General features: G+C 41.8%; 1 protein-coding gene across 5 annotated transcripts in view; it reads left to right on the forward strand.

Moving 5' to 3' along the window:
- VEPH1 (ventricular zone expressed PH domain containing 1) overlaps window positions 1-12,355 on the forward strand; it is a 277,419-nt gene that overhangs the window by 140,364 nt on the left and 124,700 nt on the right. For all 5 annotated transcript variants that reach the window (XM_070792573.1, XM_070792568.1, XM_070792565.1 and 2 more), the window contains one exon: window positions 8,176-8,396. In XM_070792573.1, the coding sequence (XP_070648674.1) occupies window positions 8,176-8,396 (221 nt within the window). The remainder of the gene's footprint in view (window positions 1-8,175; window positions 8,397-12,355) is intronic.

Below are 12,355 nucleotides of genomic sequence, written 5' to 3' on the forward strand. Positions count from 1 at the left end.
AATGTAGATTTCAGGACCAAATCCATATTTCCTATATCAGCAAATTCTCAAATTTTCACAGATTTGGAACTATGTTGACTAGTGATTCTCAACCCTGGTATTATATTAGAATTATCTGGGAGGTTTTAAAAATTCCTATGCCTGGACACCACCCATTACAATGAAATTAAATAGAAACAGAGTGGGGGAGAGGAATTATTGGGCACTTAAATTGTTCTAACAGCTTCCCAGGTGATTCTAATAACATACAGCCAGGGTTGAGACCCTCTCACAGGGAGGGTGATGTTGAGAAAGGGTCTTGGAAAGTTTCGGCAGAGAATGCTATAATCAGCTGGTGATGCCTGCTGTGGGTGGGAGAGGGAGAAAGGTGGTAGCTCACAAGGCTGCACTAAGCCATCTTTTTCAGCCTAGCCAAAGCGGCAATATTCAAGCTCTGAAGTCAGGCAGATCTTGTGTAATCTTGATCAAATGATTAGCACTCTTACCAGTATCTTCATCCTGTTACCATTTTTGCAATGTTGTCATGAGGATTAGGTGAGGAAGCAGATACCAAGTACCTGGTACATAGTGAATGCTTAATAGAGGGGAGCTGTTATCAACATAACCAGGCTCCCATGTTTTCATTTTTGGCCACATTCTGATTTACATTCTATTATCCTAACAAAAGGGCTTCCCAGGTGGCTCAGAGTAAAGAATCTGCCTGCCAATCCAGGAGATGCAGGAGATGCAAGTTCGAACCCTGGGTCCAGAAGATCCCCTGGAGGAGGAAATGGCAACCCACTCCAGTATTCTTGCCTTGAGAATCTCATGGACAGAGGAGCCTGACGGGCTACAGTCCATAGGGTTGTTAAGAGTCAGACATGACTGAGTGACTGAGCACATATGCATGCAGCCTAACAAAGAGTAACAGAAGAGTTTTTATGAGATAGCAGTAACAGTATTTTACAAACAAAATGAATAATACAAAAAATGAATGGTATGGCCAAGGCAATTTTGCAAGCATATAACCTAGTTCAGGGGTCAGCAAATCACTGCCTGTGAGCCAGATCCAGCCACACCTATTCATTTACTTATTGTCTGTAGCTGTTTTCCCATAACGGATACCACATGGCCCATAAAGCCAAAAATATTTGCTATCTGGTTCTTTACAGAAAGTTTGCTGACCCTTGATTCTAGTTCATCAATTCTCAGTCCAGTCCATGGACCTCTGAAACCCCTTCAGGGGATCTTAGAGGTCAAAGCTATTTTCACACTAATACACATCATTGACCTTTTCACAGGGTTGACATTTGTACTGAAAGGACAGAAGCAACGTTGGGTAAAGCTGCCAGTGCCTTAGCACAAATCAAGACAGTGGGACCAAGTGTACTCTTCATTGTTTTCTTTACCACTACATGTTGTAGGGAAGAAACCAAACAAACAAAAAGCCAGTTTCACTTAGCTCAGGTTGGCACTATTGGTATTTTGAGCCAGGTAACTGTTGGTTTCGAGGGGGCTGTGGGTTGTTTAGCAGCATCTCCAGCCTTTGCCCAGTAGACACTACCAACTCATCCCCTCCCATCCCCCATTGTAACAGTCAAAAACCTCTCCAGACATTTTTTGAAATTTCTTTTATTTAACTAAATGATGGCAAATGTCAATAGATACAGCTCAGATAAACAAAAAATCTTTGGTATCTTCTATAATTTTTAAAACAGTAAAAAGTTCCCAAGACCAAAAAGTTTAAGACTTGCTCTTCCATTCTGTATTTATAAGGTATTTATGATATTTATACTGCTAAATCAATATAAAGTGTAAAGGATCACATGTATAAAATATAGGAAAAAGAAGCAGGGAGTTTGGGGTTTGGGATGGGAGGGGTGGAGGCATAGCCAGTGAAGACACGGACGTAGAGACCCGGGCAGCAGCGTGACCTGGACTGATTAGTCCTCCATCTGTGCCTCAGTTTCCCTCTTATAAAATGGAAGCGATGGCAGTACTTACCTCACAGTGTTGTTGGGAGGATTACATGAATAAATACCTAAAAAGCATATAGAATAGGTTTGGTGCTTAAATTAAGTGCTCTCTGTGGGTCAGCTATTATTGTTTTAATATTAAATGATCAGTTTATGTCAGAAGGGATGAGATCAGGCCTGCCATTAAAGCACACAGGTGCTGTTGACCCTGTCCCTATGGCAGGATGACTGAAAGCAGAAAAAATGCAGTCACTGGCCCCCAGAGACGAAATATCGTGGTGCCAAGAAAGAAATCAGAATCCCCTAAACCCGCTTCTTACCCTAACCTCACACTTTCTAATCCAAAGTCACATCTGTTACCCCTGTGAGGTACGTGGACATGCTCCAAGGTTTCAGAACAAACGACGTGAGGTTGGCTTGGTTTCATGTGTGAGTTCCAGAGCAGTTATAGCTTTTCTTGTTCCCGCGCTGTGATTAATTTTCCCTTCAGCTCAGTTTGGCTGCCAGAAAGTCATCCAGAATTGTGTTGATTCCGGCCATCCTCACCTTGAGGAAGACATGTGCTTTCAAAAGCGAAATGTTTGTAGACTGACTTTTAAAAAGTTGCTGAAGAAGAATCTGAAGCTGAAGCAGAGGACGTTACCTGAAATTTGAAATTGCACTCTCTGTTGTAAAGCATCACATCTCCTATGTCCCAGTTCTTATCTCTCCTGACCTCCCTGGGTCAATCAAGATATGTTTTACTGTAATTGTTTTCTGTGGCTATTGAGAATGTTGCATTTAGATCCTAAAACCTGTTGAATTCACACGTCATATTCTCTGTGAGATCTGACCTGACTCTACTGTTAGACATTAACTCCCCTCCGTGGGTCTCCCCATTCTGTTCTTTTTTCCTTTGAGGCACATTTCTGCATCCAACACACACTGTATTTTACACATGTATTTTGTTTATTATCTGCCTCATTACTGTGGCAAAGTTTTTACTGTTTTTTCTTCAGTGCCGTATTCCTAGTTTCTAAAACAGTGTCTGGTACATGGTATGGACCCTGACATCCAGCTTTTGCCTTTAAATGAGGAAGGGAAAACATCCCTGTGATGAATCACACACCATGAATTCACATACAGAACCCTTGCATGAATGAAAGCATCTATATTGAAAAAATACTTCATGCTTTCATTGAAAAAAATATTAGACTCAAAAAGAGTACTTAAGTTTCCCTTCTGTTACCTAGCAATTTCATGAGCCAACGTATAAAATAGGCTATCAGGAACTTGTCCCAGTGGTATTTATTTTTCATTCATCTAATATTGTTATCCTTCAGTGAATAAATTTCTCTTCAGTTAGCTATCCAGCTCACAGAAGTGTGTCTCAGTCCCACAGAGCACTGTGCCCTAGGGCTCCCTGGTGGCTCAAACACTAAAGAATCTGCCTGCAGGACTTCCTGGTGGTCCAGTGAATAAGGCTGTGCACTCCCAATGCAGGGTTTGATCCCTGGTCAGGGAACTAGATCACACATGCCGCAACTAAGACCCAGAGCAGCAAAATAAATAAATATTAAAAAAAAAAAAATTCTGCCTTCAGTGCAGGAGAACTGGGTTCAGTCTCTGGGTTGGGAAGATCCCCTGGAGAAGGGAATGGCAACCCACTCCAGTATTCTTGTCTGTGAAATCCATAGACAGAGCAGCCTGGTGAGCCACAGTCTGTGGGGTTACAGAGACAGACATGACTGATTGACTAACAGAGGTTCTTAACAAATAGTTATTAAGGAGTTGATTGGCAAGTACCTCTACCCCAAGAGATGTGTTCCAATGCAATTATACATGGAATCTTTGAAAACCAAGTTAAGTACTAAAAATTAGGGATATTCACTACTGAAATCTGTTCTGTACTAAGTATTTCTTGTAAAGCACAGAATGCCTTTGCAAATACATACTTTATTTGTAAAGTCATATCTTGGCATTTAGAGCTTCCCTGGTGGCCCACACAGTAAAGAATCTGCCTGCAATGCAGGAGACCTGGGTTCAATCCCTGGATCAGGAAGATCCCCTGGAGAAGGGAATGTCTATCCACTCCAGTATTCTTGACTGGAGAATTCCACAGACAGAGGAGCCTGGTTGGCTACAGTCCATGGGGTCGCAAAGAGTCAAACACGACTGAGTGACTAACACACACACACATACATGTCTTGGAATACAAGGTTTACTTAAATCAGTGAATTGAGACATACACAGAGTATAGATGCTACAGGCTCAGTTCTGTGCCAGGTTGATTGATGTATGAGAAGTAGCACCTTTAGGACACTTGAGTGGTACATTTAAACATTAGGAAATTATACATGGAAGGGGGGATTGTGGGTCTCCTTAAAGGCAGAGACTGCTTCTCATTCACCTTTGCCACCTAGTGTCTGCATGCATGCTCAGTTGCTTCAGTCATGTCCAGCTCTTTGCGACCACAGGGACTGTAGCCGGCTAGGCTCCTCTGTCCATGGAATTCTCCAGGCAAGAATACTGGAGTGGGTTGTTGCCATGCCTTCCTCCAGGCAATCTTCCTGACCCAGGAATTGAACCTGCATCTCTTAGATCTCGTGCATTGGCAGGCGAGTTCTTTACCACTCGCGTGACCTAGGGTAAAGCTGCTGCTGCTGCTGCTGCTGCTAAGTCACTTCAGTCATGTCTGACTCTGTGTGACCCCATAGACGGCAGCCCACCAGGCTCCCCTGTCCCTGGGATTCTCCAGACGAGAACACTGGAGTGGGCTGCCATTTCCTTCTCCAATACATGCATGCATGCAAAGTCGCTTCGGTCATGTCCTAGGGTAATGGTAAGAATTAAATCTGTGCCTGTTAACAGAGCACAAGGCTTGGACAGACTCAAGTCTAGCACAGGCATATTATAGACTTGCAGTACTGATCTGGTGATGGAAAAAAAGTCATGAGTAAACAAAAATATCAAATGAAACCAAGTATTAAAGTGAAAGTGAAAGTCGCTCAGTCATGTCCAACTCTTTGCGACCTCATGTGCTATACAGCCCATGGCATTCTCTAGGCCAGAATACTGAAGTGGGTAGCCTCTCCCTTCTCCAGGGGGTCTCCCCAACCCAGGGATTGAACCCAGGTCTCCCGCATTGCAGGCGGATTCTTTACCAACTGAGCTATCAGGGAAGCCCATCAAGATTTTTAAAAAAGAATTTGTAATACAACGAAAATTCACACAGAAGAGGTCACTAGGGATGGCTTCCTGAAGGAGACAGGAGTTACATCTTGAAAGAAATTAAGGTTCAAAATGCTGTAACAAAGGAAACAGGGAAATTCCTAGCTGGAAGAGTTAATTTAGACCTGTACACCTATCACTTAAAAGGATTTTGAGCATCAATCTCTGACATATATTTGTTTATAATTATACATATATTCTATTATACTACCATTATAAAAATTTTTAAATACATAAGAGATGGGATGGGGAGAGAGATGGGAGGGAGGTTCAAGAGGGAGGGGACATATGTATACCTATGGCTGATTCATGTTGCTGTTTGACAGAAAACAGCAAAATTCTATAAAGCAATTATCCTTTAATTAAAAAATAAATTAATTTTTTAAAAAGTAAAAAATATTTTAAAAGAGCAGTTAAAGATGAAATAAGCATATTTTAAATTATTAATGGTATATCATTATTTATGTTAGCCACAAATCTACATTTCAAATAACCTTCTAGATAATTTTGAATTTTTATAGCTCTCTTCCAGTCATGTTGGATTAAAACTTGTCAGCCCATAATATGCCTGATGAGTTCTCCTAGGTATAGGAGACCTGTCAGCTAAGCCATTTTCTTATTCATTCATACCTAAGTTATTCATATTGTCTTTCATCATCAGTTTCTTTGAAGGAATCTATTTAAGTCAATTGTGAGAGTTAACTTGATTAAAGCTAACTAATAGAATCTACTCGTTCAACCAGGCACATAAATCTGTAACATGCTGCCAGATGCTTAAAGTGAATAGATGAGTGAAGATACCCTGTGGAGAAGAGGTAGTATGGTGCCTGCCATCATCCGACAGGTGGATGGCTGGAGGGTGCCACTGATCAGGCCTTCCGTGTCCGTGTGGAGTTAGTGAGTCACTGGCATGGAACCTTGGCCCCCAGGAAGAACTATAGTCCGGAAGGGTGGATGTGTGAGGTCAGATCATTAGCGGTGGTTGAGAGCTTTGGACATGGCAAGATAGGCTCATGAAACTACATATTCTTAAGAAGGGAGTAACAGGAAAATTTTAAAAAATTGTCCTGGCAGTCAGGAAAGAAATTAAAACCTCAAAGAAGCCAATTCAGAGGCATCATGAATGAAACATTGTTAGCTTCAGCTAGCTCTGTAAGTATACTCCCCATAGAGCTGTCATCTGCAGGTCATGGGACTCTGACTTTCTTTTGAAATACAGGCCTTAGTTCTTCATTATTCTCCACTCCCTCCTACCCCCTGCCAGCTTTATTAAGGTATGATTAACAAGTAAAGTTATAAGATATTTAAGGTGTACACCATGATGATTTGATATACATATATGTATATCAAAGGATTCCTCCCATCAATTTAACTAACCCATCCATTATCCCATATATTTTAGCAAATTTCAGTTCCATGATACCATGTTAGCAACTGTGGTCACCATGTTATACATTAGCCTCTCAAACCCCTATTCATCTTATAACTGAAAGTTTGTACCCCTTACTAACTTTTACTTATTTCCCCCACCATCTAGCCATTGGCAACCACTTTTCTGGTCTCTGTTTCTATGAGTTTGACTTTTTTTTTTAAGATTCTATATGTAAGAGATACCAGAAAAATAAATGACCCAATCAAAAAATGGGCCAAAGAACTAAATAGACATTTCTCCAAAGAAGACATACAGATGGCTAACAAACACATGAAAAGATGCTCAACATCACTCATTATCAGAGAAATGCAAATCAAAACCACTATGAGGTACCATTTCACGCCAGTCAGAATGGCTGCGATCCAAAAGTCTACAAATAATAAATGCTGGAGAGGGTGTGGAGAAAAGGGAACCCTCTTACACTGTTGGTGGGAATGCAAACTGGTACAGCCACTATGGAGAACAGTGTGGAGATTCCTTAAAAAACTGGAAATAGAACTGCCTTATGATCCAGCAATCCCACTGCTGGGCATACACACTGAGGAAACCAGAATTGACAGAGATATGTGTACCCCAATGTTCATCGCAGCACTGTTTATAATAGCCAGGACATGGAAGCAGCCTAGATGTCCATCGGCAGATGAATGGATAAGAAAGATGTGGTACATATACACAATGGAGTATTACTCAGCCATTAAAAAGAATACATTTGAGTCAGTTCTAATGAGGTGGATGAAACTGGAGCCTATTATACAGAGTTAAGTAAGCCAGAAGGAAAAACACCAATACAGTATACTAATGCATATATATGGAATTTAGAAAGATGGTAACAATAACCCAGTGTATGAGACAGCAAAAGAGACACTGATGTATAGAACAGTCTTATGGACTCTGTGGGAGAGGGAGAGGGTGGGAAGATTTGGGAGAATGACATTGAAACATGTAAAATATCATGTAAGAAACGAGTCACCAGTCCAGGTTCGATGCACGATACTGGATGCTTGGGGCTGGTGCACTGGGACGACCCAGAGGGATGGTATGGGGAGGGAGAAGGGAGGAGGGTTCAGGATGGGGAACACATGTATACCTGTGGTGGATTCATTTTGATATTTGGCAAAACTAATACATTTATGTAAAGTTTTAAAAATAAAATAAAATTAAAAAAAAAAAAAGAGATATCAGTAAGTAATTGTGTTTCCTCTGACTTGTTTCACTTGGCATAATGCCCTCCAGACTTATCTATGTTGTCACAGATGGTGGGATTTCCTTCTTTTTTGTGGCTGAATAACTTTTCATTCCATGCATGTGTGCCATATTGTCTTTACCCATTAATCTGTCAGTGGACACTTAGGTTGCTTCTATGTCTTGGCTGTTGCAAGTGATGCTTCTGCAAACATGGCTGTGCAGGTATCTCTTTGAGATAATGATTTTGTTTCCTTTGAATAGATTCCCAGAAATGGGATTAATGGATCATAGGGTAGTTCTGTTTTTGGAGGAACAGCCATATTGTTTTCCTTAGTGGCCGCACCCATTTTCATCCCTACCAGCAATTGTATGCGTTCTCCATTGTTCTTGCAGGAGAGAGCCAGGAGCTGCCTGCCATTCCTGGTGAGTCAGCTGGCCAGCATGGAGCACTCGTTTCATCATATTCTCCTGCTGGAGATCAAGAGCATCACGGACACCTTCTCCTCCATCCTGGGCCCACAGAGCAGAGACATCTTCCGCATGAGCAACAGCTTCACTGCCATTTCCAAGCTCCTTACCCGACAACTGGAAACCACCAAGGCCAGAAATGACAGGTGAGCAGGAATTTCTCGGGACCTCAGGATCTGCTGCAAACCCATGAAGGCATAGCACCGAAGGCTATGCTTTCTTTTGTAGGCATCAAAGTTTCCAAAGAAAGCCAAACTCACTATCTCAACATAGAGTAACTTCTGAATAAATTATGACATTTGCCAGAATTTTTCTAAATCTGTAAAAACCAGAATGTAACCAAAACAATTTTTTAAGTGCAGAAAATACAGTAAAGAAATAAGAATGTAGTACAAATAATAATGTTTATAGAATTTGTTTATTTATTCAACAAACATTTAAATCATTACTTACTCTATGCCAGGAATCCTGCCAACGGCTAGACATATAGAGAGATAAAACATATTCCTTTATGCAAAGAGCTCATTGTCCAGAGAGTAGGTAAAAAATAAGTGGATAATTATAGAATAGTGGGAAGATTATGCCAATTATGATTGTATCAGGGAGTTTGGGGAACACAGATTGGGGTACCTACTTCTGCATGGAATGGACAGGAATGGGAAGCTGAAATCAGGAAATGCTTCCCAGAAGAGGTGACATTTGGAATCAAGTCTTGAAAGATTACCAGATTATACCAGGCTGGCTTTGGGGCAGTATGTGGAAGAGCACACCACTTTCTGGAAACAGAAGTCATTCTGTCTGGCTAGCATCAATATTAGGTAATACTGATGAAATAATAGGCAAGGACCAGATGGTGCAGGATATGACAGACCTTCTTCAGTTCAGTTCAGTTCAGTCGCTCAGTCCTGTCCGACTCTTTGTGACCCCATGAATCGCAGCACGCCAGGCCTCCTTGTCCATCACCAACTCCCGGAGTTCACTCAGACTCACGTCCATCGAGTCAGTGATGCCATCCAGCCATCTCATCCTCTGTCGTCCCCTTCTCCTCTTGCCCCCAGTCCCTCCCAGCATCAGAGTCTTTTCCAATGAGTCAACTCTTCGCATGAGGTGGCCAAAGTACTGGAGTTTCAGCTTTAGCATCATTCCTTCCAAAGAAATCCCAGGGCTGATCTCCTTCAGAATGGACTGGTTGGATCTCCTTGCAGTCCAGGGGACTCTCAAGAGTCTTCTCCAACACCACAGTTCAAAAGCATCAATTCTTCGGTGCTCAGCTTTCTTCACAAGCCAACTCTCACATCCATACATGACCACTGGAAAAACCATAGCCTTGACTAGACGGACCTTTGTTGGCAAAGGAATGTCTCTGCTTTTCAATAGGCTATCTAGGTTGGTCATAACTTTCCTTCCAAGGAGTAAGCGTCTTTTAATTTCATGGCTGCACTCACCATCTGCAGTGATTTTGGAGCCCAAAAAATAAAGTCTGACACTGTTTCCACTGTTTCCCCATCTATTTCCCATGAAGTGATGGAACCGGATGCCATGATCTTTGTTTTCTGAATGTTGAGCTTTAAGCCAACTTTTTCACTCTCCACTTTCACTTTCATCAAGACCTTCTTAAGGAGTTTAAATTTTATCCTGGAGGCTGTGAGGAGCCATGGTAGGATTTTTATGTATTAGGATATGATCAGAATCCATGTTTCAGGAGGCTTACTCTGGCCCCAATGCAGAGAACATCTCAGGCAGAGGCAGACTGGAGTCAGGTCAAATGAAGGAAGAATAGATAAATGTCCACAGGTATTGGCAATTTAAAAATTACTGATGATTGTAGTGAGTGATCTGCCAGTGGTATGGATGGGCATAAAATAGGATGCCTGGGGTTGGAGGGAGAGAGTGGATATGATAAATCTGGTCCTTTCAAGAAGTCTAGACCATACAAGATTGAGGGAGGTGTTTTATTGTATTTGTCACATTTTGAATAGAGAGACACTTGGAAAGTTTTATGACCATAGAAGTTACAAGATACTTTCGAATTCATCACCTCATTTGATCCTCATGATCACTCTACAAGTTGAGAAGGGCAATTATCATTATTCCTATTTTATAGAGGAAGAAACAAAGGCTCAGAGACTGGTTAAATCTCTTCCCAAAGTTACACAGTAACTAAATGATAAAAGATGGACTAAAATTTCAGAAGGGGCAGAACACATTTAAGACTAGCATCAGATTTTGTGAGTTGGGGGGTTAACAAATGATGCATATCATTTTCAGTCTGAAATAGCATTCCAGAAACACAGAAGCCAACCTCACAAAATAGCGAAGATTTAGTCACAAGGATCCACTTTATGTCTAGCATGGCACAGAGCCTGAAGGTCCCAAGAGATACAGAACAAGACATAGACATGAAACACCATTCCTCAAAGGGTTCACAGTCCGTGCATGTGAGGCGTTAGTGGAAGTGGGTATAGCAGGCTGTGGCTCAAGAGAGACATACAGCCAGGGAAATGAAGAATGTTTCACAAAGAAGATGAAATTTAAATTCATTCCATATTTGTTGAGTGGCTTCCATGAGCTAGGCATCTGCGTAGGTACCAGATCATGTTGCACAGGATGAATGAAAGTTCCCAAATAAGGGTTTAAAGGGCACTCCAAATACAAAGGACACTCCTCACGTGCAAAGATAAAAGAGCTTAAGAATGTGTGACCCAGACTGAGGAAAAGCAATTGGTTCAATGTGACTGGAGTGAATACATCAGTGGAGCGCAGGAGAGTAAACTGAAAAGTTATGTCAGAGGCACATTCACAGAGAAGCAAGGAGTTTGTTCTGTAAGCAACCTGGTGACTTGGAAAGATTTTTACCCAGAGAATGAACACTGCTTCTAACACAGTAATTAGCAGATAGTGGGCATTCAATATTTCTTCACTAAAGGACTAGATGGGTGAGGAAGTGGCTGACGTGGTGGAGCCCTGAATGGGTTTAGCTGGCAAGAGAGACGGTGACCAGGATGCTATTGTTGGAGCCTTAGCAGTCGGCTCCCTCCGTGGTGAGACAGCTTGGAATTAGAAAGAATCAGTTACTGGTGAGAGGTGGGCTGAGGAGAAGGGGAGAAGAGTGAATGAAAATCCAGAGGTGTCTAGCTCGAGTGACCACAAGCACATGGAAGAGCATGCGGATAACCAAGAAAAGATGGAGCAGGAGGGGAGCCCATATAAAGCACCTCTTGGCTCATTCCACACAGAGAATGTTTTCTGGCCAAGATGGTCATCTCAACAATAGCTGTTCATTCAAGGAAGACAGGTAGCAAGTGCCCTTTTCTCTCAACACCATACTTTTGATTTAGCATATTAAAATCTATTGTTCCCTGGTTCAACATCTAGTACAGATTCCTACAATGCCAGGATTTCTAATTTTGGTGTTGTTGACGTTTGGTTAAGTCTTGGTTGTGGAGCTATCCCGTGCACTCTAGAAATACTTACCATTTCCCCGGCCTGTATGCACCAAGCGCTAGGGGCAACGCTCCCCCTCAGCTGTACTAAGAATGTCTCCAGACATTGCTAAACGTCCCCTTAGAGACAGAAATGTCCCCCAATTGAAAACCACTGCTATCTACATATTCCACTTTAAAAACAGCATTTACACCTAGCAACAGCCTACACATGGCAACATCCAAGAAACCCAAAGCCAGCATCGTGAAGGGATGATTTGTCGTCTGTGTGCAAGCAGAGTCACTGCTAGCTAATTTTCATGGTGTGGTTTCAGAATTCAGTTTAGAGCTTCTACAGCTGGGGTTTGGGGGAGCCACTTTATATTCTCTGCACAGCTAGCCTGCTCGTTTCTTCCAATGGTGACTGGCGTGTGCATCAGATGTAAAAGCTCAGACATGTATTCTGGCCAACAGTCTGTCCATTCTTTCTTGCCTCTACACATGCAAAGTTACAAGAGGCCAATTGACTCTCTGTGAGATTATATGTGTGAAAAGGGTTTGTATAAAGGAAAAACTTGTTATACAGGGTGTTACATTAAGGCATTCCAACAGGAAAAATGGTTCTTAATAAAGTAGGCCCAATCCAATTAGCAATAGACAACTTCCTCGTGAAAAGAAGAATT

Source organism: Bos indicus, chromosome 1 (genome assembly GCF_029378745.1).
Source record: "Bos indicus isolate NIAB-ARS_2022 breed Sahiwal x Tharparkar chromosome 1, NIAB-ARS_B.indTharparkar_mat_pri_1.0, whole genome shotgun sequence".
Taxonomy (NCBI): Eukaryota; Metazoa; Chordata; class Mammalia; order Artiodactyla; family Bovidae; genus Bos; species Bos indicus.